Source organism: Tasmannia lanceolata, unplaced genomic scaffold (assembly GCF_043159265.1).
Source record: "Tasmannia lanceolata isolate RefF3 unplaced genomic scaffold, GAP_Taslan_0.1 ptg000018l, whole genome shotgun sequence".
In the NCBI taxonomy this organism is placed as follows: Eukaryota; Viridiplantae; Streptophyta; class Magnoliopsida; order Canellales; family Winteraceae; genus Tasmannia; species Tasmannia lanceolata.
This window is the reverse complement of record NW_027518695.1, coordinates 70,699,858-70,721,709: the sequence shown is the minus strand read 5'-3', so window position 1 is coordinate 70,721,709 and position 21,852 is coordinate 70,699,858. Positions and strand designations below refer to the sequence as shown.

The following is a 21,852-nucleotide window of genomic DNA, read 5'->3' as shown; positions in this document are numbered from 1 at the left end:
TGCGAGCTCTCATATCAACCTGAAATAACCAAGAACAAATTACATCATATGACGAATCCATGAGGCACGACATACAATACATATTCAGCATATAATTCTAATCTCAATTAAAAAAAAACAGAGAGAGAGAGAACTGTTGTATGCATTCCTTTAACTTGAAAAATGGTTCCTTCAGCAGTTATAATTTTCTAGAGTGATTACTGGCATCAAAATTATCACTGCATCAAATTACATAACTGTTGTATGCATTCCATTAATTCGAAAAAAAATATTCCTTCAGCACTTGTTATTATCTGGAGTGATCAGGCTGGCATCAAAATTATAAGATTATTAAATTAAACAGAATTGCATATAGTTGAGCACTGCCACGCCTTCGGATCTTACAATGATTAGACATTTTGGATCTTAAAAGTATTTCATTATCTACTTTTTGCTACCAGTTTCCAGCTTCCTTAGTCATCCTGGTTCCACCCCTCTCGTAAGTAAAGACCATGGTTGTAAATTTCGACCGAAATCCGAAATTACCGACACCGAAATCTATCAAAACCGAAACGGTCATTTATTTCAGCCGAAATTTAGGAATTTCGGTTTTTCCAAAAAATCTGTTTTTTTTTTAAATATTAATTTAATATTTCACCGAAATTTAATATTGAATAAAATATTGGTTTTGGGTTTTGTACGAGATTTCGACACCGAAATTTCGGGGTCCGAAACCGGTACCGAAACCGAAATTTAAAACCTCGGTAAAGACTATGCAACATATTTGCAACATACAAGAAGATTGATACATCTGAAGGCATTTTGTTTTCAAAACTAAACTTGGAAGGCAACTTGGGAGATTGGGATAAGATGGGAGGAATAAAGTCTTATGTAATATAATTTTTTTCATTAAAAAGGAAAAAGAATTACACAAGTCTACTTGGGGCAATACCATACTCAACACCTATCATTGATAATATCCTGCCAATGATATTAGCAAGGGATATGCCTTGATTCTTTTTTTAATAGAAAAAAGCATTAATGAAAGAAAGCAAAAAGGAGCATACAAGAGAAAGACTGAGATGGTCTAAACGTAAGGAAAATACAAAAAAGCACACTGCCAAACCAACAAGGACGCACACCTCCCCACCGTCAAGGTGGGAGGAAATTAAACGTCTCTAACTCCGACCTAGTGACAGCAGATAGAGCAAGAGGTTGGTCTCACACTTGGCTGAGCACCAAATGTGCTGAAACACCACCGAGTCGTCCTCCCCTATATCCTTTATCTCCTCAATCGCACCCGCAAGCCACCGTTAGTAGCTTTCTTCCTTTTTCATCTATCTAATAGCGTTGAGCAAATCACCTTCAATGATGGGGTGTCCATTAGCTCCCTCCCTACTAGACGCATACCTGTGAGGAATGTGAACTTCAGCCATGCTGGAGTCGTGGAGTCCGATGGGACAGGGAAATGCCACCCTGATCACACTATTGTTATCGCAGAGAAGCCCCCGCACCCATTGGACTGGGATTAGTAATACTGGACCCGTCAAAGTTCAGTTTTAAGCCGTGTGGAGTGGGGTCCATCTAAGTGCTATAATGTATTTCCGGGCTTTACTGACCCAGATCTCATCCAAACATTTCGGGGGCGAAGTCACAAAAAAGCAGCTAAACTCCCACTGAGCAATCATGAGACAAATCTGGTGTTGGATATACTGCACCTTCAAGATACCCTCAATCACGATTAATTCTCTCTTTCCAAATGATTCATAGAGTCGTTGCTAATGCGAGGTCCAAGAGAATACGGTCTCTGACCGGCAAGAGGCAAAGGACCATTGTTCAAACAATTCAACAATATGACAAGGGAAAACCCAAGAAGCCCCAAATTTTCCCCAAATAAAATACCATGATCCACAGATTCACCATCCGTCACACATAAGGTGCAATTAGGGGTGGACATGTATACCCAGAACCAAACCAATTGTAATCGGTTCCCAGAATTTGGAACCATAACCGAACCACTTATCTTTGGAACCGAACTGAACTAGAACCGAACAACCGAACTTGATCGGTTCGGTTCTGGGTTTACCCGGCCTTTATTTTATAAATTTTCCCATTTATTAGATATTTGGAGAGAGAGAGAGAGAGAGAGAGAGAGAGAGAGAGCTGAGAGGATTTCGAGGAAGAGTTGAGAGTGGAGACGGCGAGAGTCGCAACTCACAAGGCAAGAGTCAGGAAAACTAGGGTTTCTACTTTCTAGTGTTAAGTTTAAAAGGCAACCAGAAACGTTAAGATTAAAACTTAAAATACAAAGAAAAACATTAAAGGGGGGTGAATTTATCCTCAAGCAGTAGTAAACCATTCTCACGGAACCGTTATGAAGGAGGGGGGTGATTTTATCCGTTGGGGGGATGTCATCACTCTCGGTTCTCAGTTCCAGGATCCCAAACCCAGAACCGAACCAATTGCAATCGGTTCCCAAACAATTGAACCGGAACCGAACCACTTAAATTTGGAACCGAACCGAACCGAATTGAACCAAAGTGGCCGGTTCGGTTCCTCGGGTTGGACCCGAACCATGTCCACCCCTAGGTGCAATGATCAATAATCAACCGTTGCCGACTGTGCATGTGATCCACCCTTAAGATTTTTTCCAATAGGCGGTCCGATAGAACACACAAACCCTGAGATATGCGGAAATCTTCCAAGCTTTACTAGCCGGAGGGGATGAAGCAAACGAAATAGGCATCAATAGAAGGATTGAACCGAGAACAACCCATCTTACTCACACGACCAGATTCTCCTGTCATTACTAGTTCTCTACACATGATTCAAATAGATTTTGTTAAATAGGTCTTCCACTATAGATCACTCTATAAAAAAAATCCTCTGAAAATGTAAGTTCAAAACCACTGCCGTTCTTTGACAGGGAACTACCATGAGTAGCAAGGTTGTTAGAGATCCTAGACAATTGTTTCATTAAAAGGACTGACGAAGATAAGAGGATTCAGACTTTGTGCTCTTCCGGTGTCCTTAGTGTCAAATCTTTCTATCATCATCATGTCCCTTCCCAAGGTCCCTCGCTTCTAGCATGAGTGTTGAGCATCCTAACGCCCCCCCTCCCCCCTCCTAATGGTCTGTGCTTTTGGATGGACAACGTTTCTCGATAGGATCCTCACGATTGATCACCTACGGAATCGGCACCATTCCGCCCTGTGCATAGAGTCAACTGAAACAGTGGACTACTGCTTTCTCCACTGTAAAATGGCTAGAGAGGTGTGGAGTAGGATTCTCAGCAGATTTGGAAGGTGGGCTTGCCAGACACAATATGGGTTCTTTGGAAGGACATAAATGCAAGGGTACTCAAGGGTCACGTTAAGAAAGACTTGTTCCTATTCACTAATGTAATTGCCTTAACCATAGCATGTGTCAGATCTCTTCCGTGTTTCAGGTTTGTTTCAGGATATGACCTATGGCACGTTTGGAGAGAGATATGCTTCAGTAGCAACCAGGTGATGAAGCCATCCCAAATATGGGTACCACCGGACAAGGGAAAAATGAAATTCAACTTTGATGGAACTAGCCTGAGTAATCCTAGGCATGTGGAAATAGGAGGTATCCTTAGAGATGAGCAAGGAGCCACTATATGGGCCTTTTCTAGTCTTTCGGTATAGCGGATTCTAATGAGGCAGAGGTTAGGGCAGTTCTTCAGGGCATCAGGAGTAAACATCACAATATTTTAGAAGGCCTGATAGTTGAGGGAGACTCTTTAAATGTTGTGAGATGGTTGCAGGGGGAACCATCCCAATCCATGGAGGTTTGCTCATTGGTTCGACGAGATCCATGACCAGCTGGAGGGAGTGTCCATCTCTTGGCCAATAGTAAGGCAGATAGGCTAGCTAGGGATGGAGTCGCAAGAGAATTACAAGTGCTCTTTGCTTTTCTTCCTCTAGAGGGTTTCTGTATTTCATGTTTCTCTTTCTTCTTCCCCTATATTTTTCTTGTATTGACCATCTCGGTTGTTTCTCTCTTTCGCTTTATTAATACAATTCCTCATTATTCAAAAACAAAAAAAAAACCAAGTTGTTGTTTCACCAAATAATGCAATCCTCCACAGTAGTGTGTCAATTAGAACCAATCCTGACAATCTCTGGAAAATAATCCTGAAGAGCATTAAAACCGCATCAACAATCAATCTAGAATCTGATCCTACTATCATTCCCAACTTAAACCAGGTCCCCTCTGGAACTTGGCATAAATCTTTTTTTTTTTTTGGAAAATGACAATTGTATTCATATCAAACAATTACATTGGGGACAAGAGGTCCTAGCTTGCAATTACATGACGTGAGAAACCGAGATAAGCCCAAAGGGGTAGTCAAAAGAGAACTACAAGAAAAAAGTGTCTTCTTTAAGCATTACAATGATTCTCCTTTCAGCAAAATGTAACCACTCCAAAGCCCAAATAATTCCTTAAGACTCCAAAAGGTGTTCCTCTCATCAAGAGATCAATGAAGTCTACCGGACACCTTAACTCTTGAAATACTTTCAGGCCACATTTGACAAAGAAATGACGAAATCTGGCCCACCAGCATAAACCATGATTACCAGATCCCAAATACTACCTCAAACATGCGGAGAAAGGATAAAGGAAACCTAAATTTAATCAGGTACTTAGATCGAGACTTTTACAGACCTTTCAATTTTACGGACTCAAACGTAGGAGAAAGAATCTAGGGAAAAGTTCCCTAAGCAGTGAAGAACAAAGTTCCTCAAGCATACCTGGATGTAGCATTAGCGTTCTCCCAATCGTAAACCATGTTGAATCTATCCGCCAGAAGCCCATGCTCTACAGAGCAGGCAACAACAAGATGAAAATCACCCAAAAGAACCCTCTAAAAATACAACAACCATAGTGATTGCACTCTAACAGTGCTTAGCTTTCCAAGATGACACCCAATTTCCAGGATGATTCATAAAAACCAAAAAAAATTCAAAACCCAAATCTCCTCGAAGGAGGGACAAACACTACTAAACCAACAACTATAAAGGAGGGCTAAACATAAAAGAAAGGTCAAACACCAAAACCTACACTACAACTAATTACTCCAAAACAAGCTACCCTCTATATTTTAGAAGGCAAGGCCTCCCGCTTCCCTTTTACTTTTTCCTTCTTTTTCTCCCTTTCTCCTTTAAATCTCTTTCCGCTAACACCATGAACAAATTCTTGGCTCCATTGCCATCCCCAAACCCTACCCCCAAAACATCTCCTATTGGCATCAATTCATCAGGTTCTTCAGAAACAATCCCTTCTTCAATAGCTTCCCCTGAAAACTCTTCTACAACTTTTACTTTACCTTTTTTTTCTTCTCCCTTTCCCAAAAATTCTCCAATCAAACAGCTATTTTCCAGGTCTTTCAAATCTTAAGAGTTGGTAGAGCCCTTGTCCAAACTCATCACCTACTGCCCCAACCGCTTTATCTCTGCCACTTTCTTCTCTTCCCAGCAGAGACGCCGAACCCGCCTTTCCTCAGCCAAAGCTTCCTTGAAATGGGGGAGTTTATAGAGAGGAAAAAACAATTCCTTGGCAGTTTTTTCCCCGGTGATCCTGAAAAACTCTTCCGCATTATCACTTGCATACTTTTTAAATTGCTTCCATTGTCTTTTCCAGAATCTCATTGAGATTTTTCTCGGCGTGGGAGATTCTTCAGAAGCCAAACACTCATCATATTCCAATTCCCTCAGCAGTTTTAGATCATCTTCTAAGGGCGAAAATTCCTGCTCACCCTTCCATTTCAAACTTGAGCACCCTCCGTCCTCAGACATAGCGTGATTAGATGGGATATCACAACCTTCTGTAAGCCCAAGGGTCTATTCTTCAATCTTGTTTTGATGATTCTAAACATAATTGATTGTGTTTTTGAATACTAATCAATTTGCTTTGAAGTGTTGTGTTTAAGATAGGATTGATCATTGAAGAAACCAACACTCAACTTGGTCATGCTTGAAGATGTACCCAACAAGAGTCAAAGGAGCTAAGTGGAGCTCACCTCATCTCTCAAGCAAGCATACACAAAATGGAAGATCAATTGAAGACCAAGACTAAAGAGAAGTTGAAAGCTACATAGGTATCATTGTACATCCTTTCTCTTTAGATTTCCAAGTCAAGGCAAAAAGTTTTCAAAGTGTTTTCAAATTGTTTTTCAAAGAACACTTAAGAACTTAAAATGGATTAGTGAATGGTTATGTGGTGGACCAACATGTTGGGACCCTCATAAACATTCCAAAATAATCATAGGAGTTGAGTTCCAAAAGCTAAAAATCAAACAAGCAATAAAAATCAAAAACTGCAGATTTTTAGGCTTCTCGGAACTCCGAGATTTTTCTCGGAGCTCCGAGCTCGGAACTCCGAGAAAATTTCTCGGAACTCCGAGAAATGGTCCAGTAGAAATTTTATTTCTTCTGGCCGTTGTCTCGGAACTCCGAGAATATTTCTCGGAACTCCGAGAATATTTCTCGGAACTCCGAGAATTCTCGGAACTCCGAGAATTCTCGGAACTCCGAGAATGATTCTCGGAACTCCGAGAACCTTGCGACAGCTCAAAAAAGAGCCGTTGGGTTTTGATTTAAAATTTGATTTTTGTTATCTACACCCCCAAACGGTCATATTTTGAGGAGAGACTATTTATACAACATCTAGAGGATTATTTTCTCCTCCTTGATTTTTGAAAAACTCTCTTAAGCACTCAAGCTAACTTGCAACCCTTTCAAGCTTAAGATTTTTGGTTTTTCCCAAACTTGCCTTTCACTTGTGAACCTATTGAGTTTGGATATTTTAGAGCTATCACTTGCAAATCTTTGTTGAAGAGCAATCAAGGAACTACAAAGGGCATCAAGCTTTCAAGAAGAAGCCAAGCTATCAATCTTTCATATCTTGTATAGGTGGCTAGGGCATTCCGTTTTTAATTCCCTAGAGAGCAACCGCTTAGAACTCGGCGGAGAAGGAGAGTCTTTGTAAAGGTGTAAGGGCATCCTTGTTTAATATCCCTTGGAATTGTAACCGCCTCGGAGCCGGGCATCGTGGAGGTCTCCAATAGTGGAATCCCTCAAGTGCGACCTTGAGTAGAGTGGAGTAGGCCGTTGGCCGAACCACTATATATCGGTGTGTCATTTCTCACTCTTGCATTTCCATTATTGTTTGACTTGGCATTTCACTTTGTTCTTTCAATTATATTTGCACTAACCAAATATTTAATTAAGTGAAGAAAAATTCCAATTAGGGTTCATAGGTAATTTTCAAAAGGCCTAATATTGAGTTAAATTCAATTCACCCCCCCTCTTGAGTATTTCAATTGGTATCAGAGCCTCGTCTCTAATTTTTTAGAAAACCCTAACCGGTCTAGAGTAAAGATTCTAAAAATGGCAAACTACCCTCAACACCATGAAGGTTATTCAAACACTAGGCCACCCTATTTTGATGGAACAAACTATGGTTTTTGGAAAACCAAAATGAAAATCTTTTTAACCCAAGACTATCAAATGTGGAGAGCAATTAATAATGAATACATCTTACCCACAAGAAATTTAAATGATTGGACCGAAGCCAAACAACAAGCTTCGAATTATAATGCCAAAGCCATGAATTCTCTTATTTGTGCTCTATCTCCCGGAGAATTCAATAGAGTATCAAATTTGAATTCGGCTAAGGAAATTTGGGACACTTTAGAAGTCACCCATGAGGGAACCAATCAAGTAAAAGAATCTAAAATGAACCACCTTTTTCGGCAATACGAACTCTTTCAAATGACATCCGATGAAACAATTGCCGACATGTACACTAGATTCACCAATCTTGTAAATGGATTAAGGGGTCTTGGAAAACAATTTTCCAATAGAGATTTAGTGACTAAAATCCTTAGGTCCTTACCTTTGTCTTGGGAATCCAAAACCTCCGCAATCACCGAAGCCAAGGACATGAACACATTGAACCTAGATGAACTAATAGGGTCCTTGATCACCCATGAAATGATTTTCAAAACAAAAGCACCCGAAATCGAAACTAAAATCGAAAAAGGAAAAGGAATTGCTTTTGCTTGTAATGTAGGTGAAAATGAAGATGCAAAAGAAGACATGGAAGATGAAGTTGCCCTCCTAACAAGAAGGATCAAATTCTTGCAAAGGAACATGGGAGGGATGAGAAATAGAAGGACAAACCCTCCATTCAAGAAGAAAGAAGAACTCGGTGATGGATCTTCTCAACCACGATGTTACGGTTGCAAGAAGCTTGGACACATTCGCCCGGATTGTCCACTCAATAATGAACCCTGGTATCAAACAACCGCTTCAAGAGAAGAGAAGGCAAGAAAGGAATGACCGCCACGTGGGATGAAGAAATTGAAAGCGAAGGAGAACAAAATGATGGCGAAGATTGCTTGATAGCAAGGAACGTATGCTTCATGGCCTCAACAAACGACAACATTGAGGTAAACACTTTAAATGATGTTATTGTCTTAAAAGAAGTTTTAGATTCCTTACAAAATGCAAATGATGAACTTGAAATTCAATTTGATAAAATTGCATCACTTGAAAATTCTCTTGCTAACATGACAAAAGAATTTGGTTGGTTAAAAAAGGATCATGAATTTTTAGATGATAAGAATGAAAAATACAAAGTAGAAATTCATGAGTTAAATGCTTCTATCAAAATCTTAAATAAAAACCGACAAGAACTCTCAAATGAAAACAACAATCTAAAGCATGAAAATGGTAGATTATCTTTTGAGTATGATGAACTAAAGAAACTTTTTGAAAAATTTGAAAATAGTTCATTAAAATTGGATAGGCTTGTAAATCTTCAAAGAATGTCAAGTGACAAAAGTGGACTTGGACATAAATGGAACACCACAATATCCAACTATAAAACTAAACTTGAAAAGGTTTCTTCTAGCGGTACCAAAATTTGCTTTTATTGTGGTCTAGAAGGTCATTACAAGGTTGCTTGCTTACATGCTAAACAAGATAAGATTAAGTTGAACTCTAATGTGAAAACAAATGAACATAGCAAGATTAGGAAGATTTGGGTACCTAAGGGATCTCACTTGCCTATTCATATGTAGGTATGCCTTAAAAGCCATAACAAGAAGAACACATGGTACCTTGATAGTGGATGCTCTAGACATATGACCGGAGACCTTACTCAATTCGCATCCCTATCGCTCAAGGATGGTGGAGACGTTACCTTTGGAGATGATAAGAAAGGAAAAGTCAAAGGTGAAGGCACCATAGGTAACTCTACCTCTCCCATACATGATGTACTATTTGTTGATGGCTTGTCCCATAATCTTATTAGCATTAGTCAATTATGTGATAATGGTTTTGAAGTTGTCTTCAATCCCGATAAATGCATTGTTAAAAATAAGATAAATGGAGAAGTAAAATTCATAGGGTCTAGAGACAATAACATTTATACAATTGGGCTAGATTATCTTAGACTCCAAAATGTGACTTGTCTAAATGCCATTAGTGAGGATTCTTGGCTATGGCATAGGAGGTTGGGTCACGCCGGAATGGATCTCATTTCGACCCTCTCCTCAAAAGAAAGTGTTAGAGGATTGCCTAAGTTCAAATTCATCAAGGATCACATTTGTAGAACTTGTCAATTAGGAAAACAATTGAAAAGCTCATTTGCACCTAAAAATATGATTTCAACTTCCTACCCCTTGGAGCTACTTCATATGGATCTTTTTGGACCAATGAAGACTAGTAGCCTAGGTGGAAAGAGGTACGTGTTTGTAGTTGTGGATGACTACTCACGATTCACATGGGTCATATTTCTAGGACATAAAGATGAAACTTATGAAAACTTTCTTACATTGTGCAATCAAATTCAAAATGAAAAAGGTATTGCCATCTCCCACATTAGAAGTGATCATGGAACTGAATTTGAAAATGTACATTTTGACACTTATTGTAATGAACATGGCATAAAACATAATTTTTCCGCACCTAGAACACCTCAACAAAATGGAGTAGTAGAAAGAAAGAATCGAACTCTCCAAGAAATGGCTAGAACTATGTTGCATGAAAATGATCTCCCTAGATATTTTTGGGCGGAAGCGGTTAGCACCGCTTGCTATATCATAAACAGGGTATATCTAAGGCCAATTTCTAAGAAAACACCTTATGAGCTTTGGAAAAACTTGAAACCAAATATAAGCTATTTTAGAGTGTTTGGATGTAAATGCTTTATTTTAAACATCAAAGATAATCTACACAAATTTGATAGGAAATCGGATGATGGAATATTCTTAGGGTATTCTTCTCATAGCAAGGCATATAGAGTATTTAATAGGAGAACCCTAGTAGTAGAAGAATCCATGCATGTGACATTTGATGAAAGAGAGCCAACACCACAAGAAATGCCACATGATGAGGATGAACCCATTGAACATCTTTTTCCAAAATTGAGTGCTCCTCCTCATGCATCAACAAGTCATACATTACCTAGTGAGGAAGTAGAAAATGAAAATGATGACTCATTACCTAGAGATAGGAGAACATTGGTAGATCATCCTGAATCCCAAATTTTAGGTGATGCCACATTGCCAGTAAGAACTAGATCATACTATCGTAGTGTGAGTAACAATTTGGCGTTCCTATCCGAATTAGAACCAAAATCCATCAAGGAAGCTGAAAAGGATGAATATTGGTTGATGGCCATGCAAGAAGAGCTAAGTCAATTCGAAAGGAACAAAGTGTGGAGGCTAGTACCTAGACCTAGTGATCATCCAGTCATTGGCACGAGATGGGTGTATAGAAATAAATTGGATGAAAATGGAATTATCACTAGGAATAAAGCTAGGCTTGTAGCCCAAGGGTACAATCAGGAGGAAGGGATAGATTATGATGAGACATTTGCTCCTGTTGCCCGTATGGAGGCTATTAGGATACTTTTGGCATATGCATCTCATAAAGGATTCAAACTATATCAAATGGATGTCAAAAGTGCCTTCCTAAATGGCTATATCCAAGAGGAAGTGTATGTTGAGCAACCTCCAGGTTTTGAAGACTTCAAACATCCAAATCATGTCTTCAGGCTTGATAAAGCTTTATATGGATTAAAGCAAGCTCCTAGAGCTTGGTATGAGAGGCTTTGCACTTTCTTAGTTGAAAAGGGATTCGAGATGGGAAAGGTGGATAAAACCTTGTTTATCAAAAGAGAAAATCATGATATCCTCCTTGTCCAAATCTATGTGGATGATACCATCTGTGGCTCAACTAATCAAAAATTATGTGATGAATTTGCAACCTTAATGAAAAATGAATTTGAAATGAGCATGATGGGAGAGTTAACCTACTTCTTAGGACTCCAAATTAAACAATACAAAAATGGAATATTTTTAAATCAAGAAAAATATACAAAGGAGTTATTAAAGAAGTATGGCATGGATAGCAGTAAGACATCAAGAATTTCCATGAGTACTTCTGCTAAGCTAGAAAAAGATGAATTTGGCAAATCTGTGGATCAGAAATTGTATAGGGGTATGATAGGTAGTTTGCTCTATTTGACAGCCAGCAGACCAGACATTATGTTTACTGTCTGTCTCTGTGCTCGATTTCAATCGGATCCTAAAGAATCTCACCTATCAGCAGTTAAGAAGATCTTCAAGTACTTAAGAGGAACCCAAAGTCTAGGACTGTGGTATGAAAGATCATCTTCCTTCACTCTCATCGGATATTCAGATGCAGACTTTGCTGGATGTAGAGTAGATAGGAAAAGCACTAGTGGAACTTGCCAATTCTTGGGTAAATCACTTGTTTCATGGTTTAGCAAGAAGCAAAATTCAGTAGCTCTGTCCACAACAGAAGCAGAATATGTGGCAGCTGGAGCTTGCTGTGCTCAAGTCCTATGGATGAAAAGCACATTGATGGACTATGCAATCAAAATGGAAAATATTCTCATCCAATGTGACAATACTAGTGCTATAAGCTTAACAAAGAACCCCATACAACACTCAAGAACAAAACACATTGAGATTAGGCACCACTTCATCAGAGATCACTCACAAAAAGGGGATATTTGCTTAAAATATATCAACACTGAAGATCAATTAGCGGATATCTTTACAAAACCCCTTAGTGATGATAGAATTGGTTATATCCGAAGTGCCTTAAACATTTGGAGTGCGGATCAAATTAAAGAAATTGCAAAATAAATACTTTGTGTCTTTCACCAGCTTATCTATATAGTATTTATATATATAATCTTTGTTTGGTAGTATCTGCATGAATGAGATGTCAAATCTTTAATCTTAAAAATCACTCAATTGATATTCTTAGCCTTCTTAGTTTTCTAAGTTGGAGAGGTATCTTCACTTTAATTAAAATACCTAACATTTTGACATACGTCAACATCTCGATCATGAACAGGTATATGTGCATTACTTGGTTATATATTTTTATACCATAAGCATTGATTTAGGGGGAGTTATCTACTCCTAAAATTGTTTTTACACCCTTTCTGTCGATGACAAAAGGGGGAGAAGGTTTGAAATTGATTATCTATTCAAATTTACTATATGCACCACATGCTTATAACTTGTATCATTTATATGTGTGCATATATTGAGGGGGAGTTCTAGTATTCACTTGCCTACTATGTCACTCCACACACACCTCATAATCAATTTTGTTTGTCATCATCAAAAAGGGGGAGATTGTAAGCCCAAGGGTCTATTCTTCAATCTTGTTTTGATGATTCTAAACATAATTGATTGTGTTTTTGAATACTAATCAATTTGCTTTGAAGTGTTGTGTTTAAGATAGGATTGATCATTGAAGAAACCAACACTCAACTTGGTCATGCTTGAAGATGTACCCAACAAGAGTCAAAGGAGCTAAGTGGAGCTCACCTCATCTCTCAAGCAAGCATACACAAAATGGAAGATCAATTGAAGACCAAGACTAAAGAGAAGTTGAAAGCTACATAGGTATCATTGTACATCCTTTCTCTTTAGATTTCCAAGTCAAGGCAAAACGTTTTCAAAGTGTTTTCAAATTGTTTTTCAAAGAACACTTAAGAACTTAAAATGGATTAGTGAATGGTTATGTGGTGGACCAACATGTTGGGACCCTCATAAACATTCCAAAATAATCATAGGAGTTGAGTTCCAAAAGCTAAAAATCAAACAAGCAATAAAAATCAAAAACTGCAGATTTTTAGGCTTCTCGGAACTCCGAGATTTTTCTCGGAGGTCCGACCTCGGAACTCCGAGAAAAGGTCCAGTAGCGTCTGGACATTTTCTCGGAACTCCGAGAAAATTTCTCGGAACTCCGAGAAATGGTCCAGTAGAAATTTTATTTCTTCTGGCCGTTGTCTCGGAACTCCGAGAATATTTCTCGGAACTCCGAGAATTCTTGGAACTCCGAGAATGATTCTCTGAACTCCGAGAACCTTGCGACAGCTCAAAAAAGAGCCGTTGGGTTTTGATTTAAAATTTGATTTTTGTTATCTACACCCCCAAACGGTCATATTTTGAGGAGAGACTATTTATACAACATCTAGAGGATTATTTTCTCCTCCTTGATTTTTGAAAAACTCTCTTAAGCACTCAAGCTAACTTGCAACCCTTTCAAGCTTAAGATTTTTGGTTTTTCCCAAACTTGCCTTTCACTTGTGAACCTATTGAGTTTGGATATTTTAGAGCTATCACTTGCAAATCTTTGTTGAAGAGCAATCAAGGAACTACAAAGGGTATCAAGCTTTCAAGAAGAAGCCAAGCTATCAATCTTTCATATCTTGTATAGGTGGCTAGGGCATTCCGTTTTTAATTCCCTAGAGAGCAACCGCTTAGAACTCGGCGGAGAAGGAGAGTCTTTGTAAAGGTGTAAGGGCATCCTTGTTTAATATCCCTTGGAATTGTAACCGCCTCGGAGCCGGGCATCGTGGAGGTCTCCAATAGTGGAATCCCTCAAGTGCGACCTTGAGTAGAGTGGAGTAGGCCGTTGGCCGAACCACTATATATCGGTGTGTCATTTCTCACTCTTGCATTTCCATTATTGTTTGACTTGGCATTTCACTTTGTTCTTTCAATTATATTTGCACTGACCAAATATTTAATTAAGTGAAGAAAAATTCCAATTAGGGTTCATAGGTAATTTTCAAAAGGCCTAATATTGAGTTAAATTCAATTCACCCCCCCTCTTGAGTATTTCACCTTCCTTTGAGGTGTATATTTCAGATGCAAGTTTTTTCCTCCTGCATTCCTCTTTACAGAAAAAGACCATTGAGCTTTCTTTTAAAGAAGAGGCCGCCTCTGGTGGCCAGTACTTTTGCGTCAAGCAGCGAGACTCGATGCGTGGGACCTCTCTTTGCATCATAAGGACGCTTGCTCTGCCAAGGAAGATTACAGCTATTTCCTCGGTTTTGTACCCTCCAAGTCTTCAGATTCCTCAATTTTCCTTTATTCTTTTTGCTCCCATTATCAAGTATGTTTTTTAAATTGAGAATCCTTCTGACTTCCGCCGACTGCGTATCAATATTGTCAACGTTATCTTTTGGAAAAGGCTTCCCCTTAGGGCCGAGCGCCTTGCCTTTTAATGCTTGATTTGCCCCTTTTCACACCAACTCCTCTTTCCACGCAAGGATATCTTTTTGCTCAGAGCACTCCAGGACAGCTTTTCAAATTCGAAACACTTTGGGGGGCCTTCTAATGGCTCCCTACCATTGACCGTTTTGTCCCTGAGAGATTCCTTAGGAATTCCTCCTTTTTCCTGGGAAATGTTTTCCTCCGGTGAATTTTCACCGGGATCAGGATATACAGATCCCTCATGCGAGAAACAATTTTCTTTAGCCCTAAATTCTCCCAGGCATTCTTTGCTAATTTTATACTCCTTCTCTACCGCCTTCACACCCACGCGATATGTGCATGAATCTACCATGATGTTGATAAAAGGTGGGAAGGATTTCCACTGTGATGTAAGAACCTTGGCAGATTCAAAAGGTAAACAGTGATCGTGGTTACCCGAAAGCTGAACTTCCAAAACTTGACTAAATTGTTGACCCAGAGCCTCCACAGTAGAAACAGACCAGGCATGTAGAGGGATATCATAGAATCTAACTCTTATAACTCTGGCTCTCGCATTAGGGTGCCAGGGATGAAGAGATAAAAGATACTCACCTAGGGCGTCTCCTCCATCCTTCAAGATTGATGCAACTTGAGATTCAGATTCAAAGCAGAACAAAATGGCCAATGGGTTATTGGAGAACAGTTTCTTAAGCTGCGGAAGGGCCCAACAAAACTTAGCCCAGCTCCAGAATTCCTCCAATGGTCTTGCACTCTTCTTTAAGGTGCCAACAAGACAACAGTTAAGAATCCTTTTGAGGTCCTCCACTAGATTCGATGGCATCGATATCACCGAAAAATCATCTTTGTCCTCCGGACCATGGGATTTCCGAGTCTTTGGAATCTAGACCTTTGCCAATACAATTTTCTCCTTTAGTCCAGAGCACCTTCTGCAAGAGGTTCACTTGCCGAAGTTTTTATAACCACAATACGAACACCTCCAGACGATACCACTTAGGTGCAAGGGGGTAGGACTTTAGATTGTAGAGTCCGTTTAGTTCCAACTCCAAATCTCCTCAAAGAAGCAATCATGTCCTCTAGACTCCCCCAGGATCTGGAATGCAAATGAGATCCCAAAGGGCTAATTCCTTGACCCAGCAAGATCAAATACCTTCGACAACAAGTGTTAAATAATCCGAGCGATTGAAACGCCTCTTGGGCAGAATACCCACACTCAACAGCTTCTAGGAAGGATCTGGCTAGTTGATCGAGATTGATGCCACAACTACAAGTACGCTTATCCGATAGATTATTATGGCTTTAGACCCACCAAGGGGTTCTCCCGGTGGCAACTATTATACCCCCTTCTCCAGAGCACCTTCTACATCATCCCACATAATCTTATGAATCAAAACCTAACTGATTTTGAAAATAGTTTTTTTACACAAATTATAAGTTACAATCCCACTTCTTGAGGAATCCAAAAAAGAAGATGACTTTGCATACATCTGCATGGGTGTGGCATTCTCTCTCTCTCTCTCTCTCTCTCTCTCTCTCATAGGCCTTATCATGGAAATGAATATGCTTACTGGGTGGCTGGGGTTTCAATCGAACTTGGCATAAATCTTAGCAGCATCCCTTTGTTCTTTCCATCTGAAGTTGTCCAAAGTCACCCATCCTGCAAAATAGGACCCATATTTCTCCACAATCACTTCTCTCCAAAGCATATTGTTTTCCAATCTCCAGAGCCACTTGCCTAGCAATGCTATGTTGAAATATTTGAGATTTTTAATACTGATCCCCCATTCTCTTAAGGCCGACGAATCTCTTCCCATCTGAAGATGGAAATTTTCTACTATTCTCCAAGTTGTTCCACTAAAAATTCCTTTGAATTTGATCCCATCTACTTATAAGATAGATCAAACAACGGAACAAGGATAAATAGTGAGATTGGCCAATACCATCTTGATTAGCATAATGCGCCCTCCAAGAGATAACATATTCTTCTTCAAAGTCGCTAATCTCCTTTCTACTCTTTGAATCATCAAGTCTCACAAGGATCACGAAGGTCGTCCAATGCACAGCGAAAGGCCTAAATAGGAATTGGGAAAATAACCATGATTGCACCCCAACGCTCTAGCAAAGCCGATTGATTCTTCCCCGTCTAAATGAATTCGTATCAAGACTAATTTTGAGAAGTTCACACATTGACCCAAGGCGGCCCTCATGGCACCTTAGAACCACCTTTAAGTTCTTGACTTTCCTAATCCCCGCCTCACAAAAAAGTAAGATATCTTCTGCATACTAGAGGTGAGAAATCTTAGTACTCTCAGGCCAAATTTTAAACCCTTCAATCAACTTCTAACCAAGTAACTTGCTTAAATCTTCCACTACAATTGAGAAAAGGGGTAGAGGGGATCTCCCTGGTGAATTCCTCTGATGCTCTTGGCTAAATTTGGTTGCAGGTATTTATCTTGTAGAGTAGTGGTGTAAGTAGTCAACAAGGAGTAGATAAGCACTGGATTTACCTGGAACTTAATAGCTAATTTCAATATGTGCACGTTCAATAACTGAATCGCTTGCTACTAAAGTTTTAAGACATAAAACTAGCGACCCTGATGTCATCAGAAGATCGTCTATTGTCCCTAATAACATCTTGGGGGATGTAAATGGCGCCAAACATATAGATTAGTTTGTCAGTAAATAATATATGAGCATCATAGTTTCTTATATGCTAAAAAATGAGTGCTTTATCAAAGAAAAAAAGGATGTTCACAATGCATTCTATCTTTGCACTGTTGGAGATGGGGTGTCATTTCACTTATTTCTACAAGTATTCTTTTTCACTAATTACTACCATCACATATGCGTCATGGTGCAGGATTAATTGGACTACGAAGTCAAACCACAGAGATGATAAAAATCATAACTGTCACGCCGCAAACCCCACCCTGGGCGTAGGACATGACAACGCCGTACAACTGCAAGACGAATCCCACAAATGTACAAGGCTACAAAGCAATAACAGAAATAACCTGGCATTTCATAACTAAAATATATCAAAGTTCAATTGATATGGGCCCATCAAAGTTAAATCAAATCTCATCTCTCCCTAGAGTCAAAGCAAAACAAAATAGTAAAGTCTTTACATCTTATTCAAAGTACTCACTTCCTAATAATACTGAAATAACTAAACTAATCTCCATGCCAAAGTCCAATCCGAAAGCTAAGCGTCCTGTTCCTCGTTAACCTTACGAGAGTCAAGACCTGAAAAATATTATATAATCATAGTCAGCTGAAAAGCTCAGTACATAGTAAAGCGCTACTCTAAGTACAGATTAAGTACAACAGGGTTCAATGGGGTCTGATAACAAAGTCAAGACTGAATACTGAATTCTTAATTGAACAGTGGGTACCAAAATAAATATAGTACGTGTCAAACAGAGTTATGAATTAAGGGTGCAATAAAGCAATTCGATTTCTAAGTTCGGATCAAAGTCAAAGGTTTTCAGAATTCAAATACACTTCAGAGTTATCGGCATGGTTCAGAAGACATGTTATTGCTTATACACCGACAACCCAAGGTGTTGAAACTAGTTTCTCAAGTTCAGATACAAGTCGACAGGGCCAGCGTTTTATCCCACTGACGGGCCAGAAGTTCCAGTGTACTACTCCCATGGCGGGTTTCAGAATTTGCCAATTGTATGACCCCCATATGGCAGGGTTTCAGAAATAATCCAAGCCTCCACAGAAGTGTTCAAATGGTGTCCAAGGTTCATATTCAAATAATTCAAAGTATTCAAAGTATTCAAATGGTTCCAGTAGTTCAACGTTCAGAACATATATTCATAAAGTTATTTCAAAAGTTCTAAGGTAGCAGTAGGTGAAACAAATAGTATGCTAAACTCAAAGCTAATTCAGAAGTTCAAAGGTGTCAATACAGGTTTTCAAAGTCAATACTGATTCAAAAGGAAAAGGGTTTATAATACCCAAAGTAGTTTGTTATTGCGTACCTCAGAGATGTCTGATTCCTTTCTTAATTCTGATTATGGTTCCATATCCTGATCTGAACAGAACATAGGTAACAAATAAGGGCCCTAAAAGGTAACTCAAAAGCCAAAGGATCGAAATCCAAAAATTCAAAACAGATTCCCAATTTCAGGCGGGTTTGGACGCCCAAGGCGCCCCACCAGTCGACTGCCCTTCCACTACTGTTTTAAATGTAAAACACAGTATTGGCGCTCTAGTCGACTGGTTTAGCCTTGAAACACAGTTTTGGCATGCCAGTTGTACCAGTCGACTGCCCCTGGTAAAACCGGTTTTCTCCGAGTTTTTACCCGATTTTCACAACTTAAACACATCATATATTTTTCAATTTGGATTCCAATTTGCGTGAGGTCGGATCCGATGGATTCGTATCGACGAGAGGAATCTATCATACCCAATTTCTTGCACCGAATTCAAACGTACGATTTAAGAAAAAATCGCTAAAGATTCTTATTCGAATCTCCAAAACTCAATTTTCTAGATTCAGATTCTTACCAATCGACTTTGAGTTCGTTGGAACCGTAAAATAATATTAGGTCCAAGAACTCAAGATCAATCCAAAGATTTCTTATTTCTAATCCATATTAATCACAATTATTCTTTCTTTCTACCTATCAAACCCTTGTTTTAGGGTCTCTAATATTCCAAATCGTTCACAGTTCATAAATCTTACCTTGGTTCGCATCGCGATCTCCTCGGTCTTCTTCTTCTCTTTCTCTAGGGCTGAACAAAATGTTTCGGGTTTGTTTTAGCCACAAAGCGATGAATTTATAGGCTTTCTTAGGAAACCCTAATCCGAGTCAAACACAAACGGATAAAAATGCCCCTCTTTTAGAAGGGGGAACAAAGATTTAAAGGGGGTATTTACATTCTACCCTCCTTACAAAAATTTCGTCCTCTATATTTACTAATTGCAAACTTGAATTTTCAAACAGAAATAGATATTTCGATCTCAATTTCTCTTCATGCTCCCAGGTGGCTTCACGTTCTGAGTGATTGCGCCACTGAACTTTCACATACGGAATAGTCCTTCGCCTGAGAACTTGGTCCTTACGATCCACATTACGGATAGGTTGTTCTTCAAATGACAGATCTTCTCTCAGATTCAGAGGTTCCAATTCAATCACATGGTTTGGATCCGAAATATATTTCCTTAACATAGAGACATGAAACACATTGTATATTCCAGATAATGACGGAGGTAAGGCCAGTCGGTAAGCCACTTTTCTAATCTTTTCCAATATTTCATATGGTCCCACAACTCTCGGGCTGAGTTTTCCTCTAACCCCAAACTGCATCACTCCCTTGGTGGGTGATACCTTCAAAAGTACCTTATCTCCAATCTGAAATTCCAATTCTCTTCGTCCGACATCTGCATAGCTCTTCTATCGGTTCTGTGCCTTACGAAAATGCTCTCTAATCAATTGGATTTTATCCACTGCTTGCTGAACCAAATCCGGTCTTAAGAGTCTTCTTTCACCTACATCATCCCAACATATAGGTGATCTACATTTCCTTCCATAGGGGGCCTCAAAAGCTGCCATCTGAATACTGGCCTGGTAATTGTTATTGTAAGAAAATTCAATCAAGGGAAGATGATCATCCCAAGATCCATTCAAATCCATAGCACAAGCCTTGAGCATGTCTTCTAAAATCTGAATAGTCCTTTCAGATTGTCCATCTGTCTGAGAGTGAAAAGCAGTACTGAATTTAAGGGAAGATCCCATTGTTGATGCAAGCTATTCCAGAACTGAGACATAAACCGAGTGTCCCTATCAGATACAATGACTTTAGGTACACCATGATACTTAACTATCTGATCAACATACAATCTGGCCAATCGTTCAGGGGTCAAGCTAGTTCTAATGGGTATAACAAAAGAGATTTCTTGTGTTATGTCAATATTGGATTTTAGTTTCTATGATAAGATCGAGTCTTTGAGAAAGTTGGAGATGCATTCATTTCACGTTTTCCAATGTGCAGAGGCTTAAATTAACATTTTTTGGGTATTTGTCATATCCCAAACCAAGGGGAACTTCAAATACCCTTGTGATACATTCTTGAGGCTATAAGTTGCAAAAGAAATGATAATCATTTAAATTCTATGACCTTATAAATCTATAAGAAGTACATGAGAAACTTCATTTTGGCCTATATATCATTATATCTTGCTTGTATGATTTGGTTCTTCATATGGCGTGTTTACATTAATTTAGTTAGAGGAACCTAATCACATTTTTTAGAGCCTTTGGGTGGATGACTTGGACCACCCACCCATCTCTATAAAGAGCTTATAGACTAATGGTCCAAAACTCTCATATGTACCACTTTGCTATGTTAGATTGAATGACACAAAAAAATTGGCGTCCATAAGAACAACAAAGAATTCCACTTTATTGAATTGTCATGCTCGTACTCACATGGATTCTTATGATATACATTATGTACACATTTCTTATACCCCTCGAAATAACTTGTTTAGTAGTCCTCATATTTCCTGAATTGGTAGTTTTTCCTAATCATGTTAATAGCTACTATTCATCTTCTTGAATTGGTAGACTAAATGGATGGTTAAACAAAATTGGACACCCATTTTCATCTAGTAAGAAAATCTACATCGGTGAAAGTGACAGTACTTGCACTTGTCTTGATTATTGAAGTGGTGACGGGTTGAACTTCTCGAATCTCTGAGGTGGACCCCTCATTCAAGTAGGAGTCTTCTCCTCCCGCCGGGGCAGCTTGCTCGGCTCAGCCTTAAATCGAGGTTGCTCCATATTCCTTCTCTTGTCGTTGGAAAGGAGAGACCCACCCAGACATGTTCTCTTTGGTGGATATACTTCTCAGCCCAAGCCAATAGCTCTTCCATGTCATGGGCTGGTTTCTTGTTCAGGGAAAAGCTGAACTACAATGGTCTATATCCCCTCTAGAAGGTGATCAGTTCCATCGACTTGTTTAGGTTCCGTACTTCAAGCGCATCAACGTTAAAGCACGGGACAAAATCCTTGAGTGACTCGTACTTCCTCTGCTTGATGGTCACTGGGGAGGCTGAGGTCCTTCCGTGTCCTTGACTACTGATGAGATGGCTTACAAATAGCCGACCAAGCTGCTTGATTGATTTGATAGATCTGGGACAGAGTGTCACATACTAGGCATTGGCGGCCTTCTTCAGATTTGTGGAGAAGGCTCAGCACATGACGGGGTGTCAGATGCACCGTGCATTAATAGCATCATTGACTTAAACTTGTCAAGGTGCTCGGCGTGGCCTC

General features: G+C 39.3%; 1 protein-coding gene across 1 annotated transcript; it reads right to left on the bottom strand.

Moving 5' to 3' along the window:
* Positions 1-17,765: 17,765 nt before the first annotated feature.
* LOC143850678 (uncharacterized) lies at positions 17,766-19,884 on the bottom strand. The gene is made up of 2 exons (XM_077359903.1): positions 19,506-19,884; positions 17,766-17,806 (listed from the first exon to the last, which is right to left on the bottom strand). Exons 1-2 carry the CDS (start codon positions 19,882-19,884, stop codon positions 17,766-17,768), a joined length of 420 nt encoding a protein of 139 aa, XP_077216018.1.
* Positions 19,885-21,852: the final 1,968 nt, after the last annotated feature.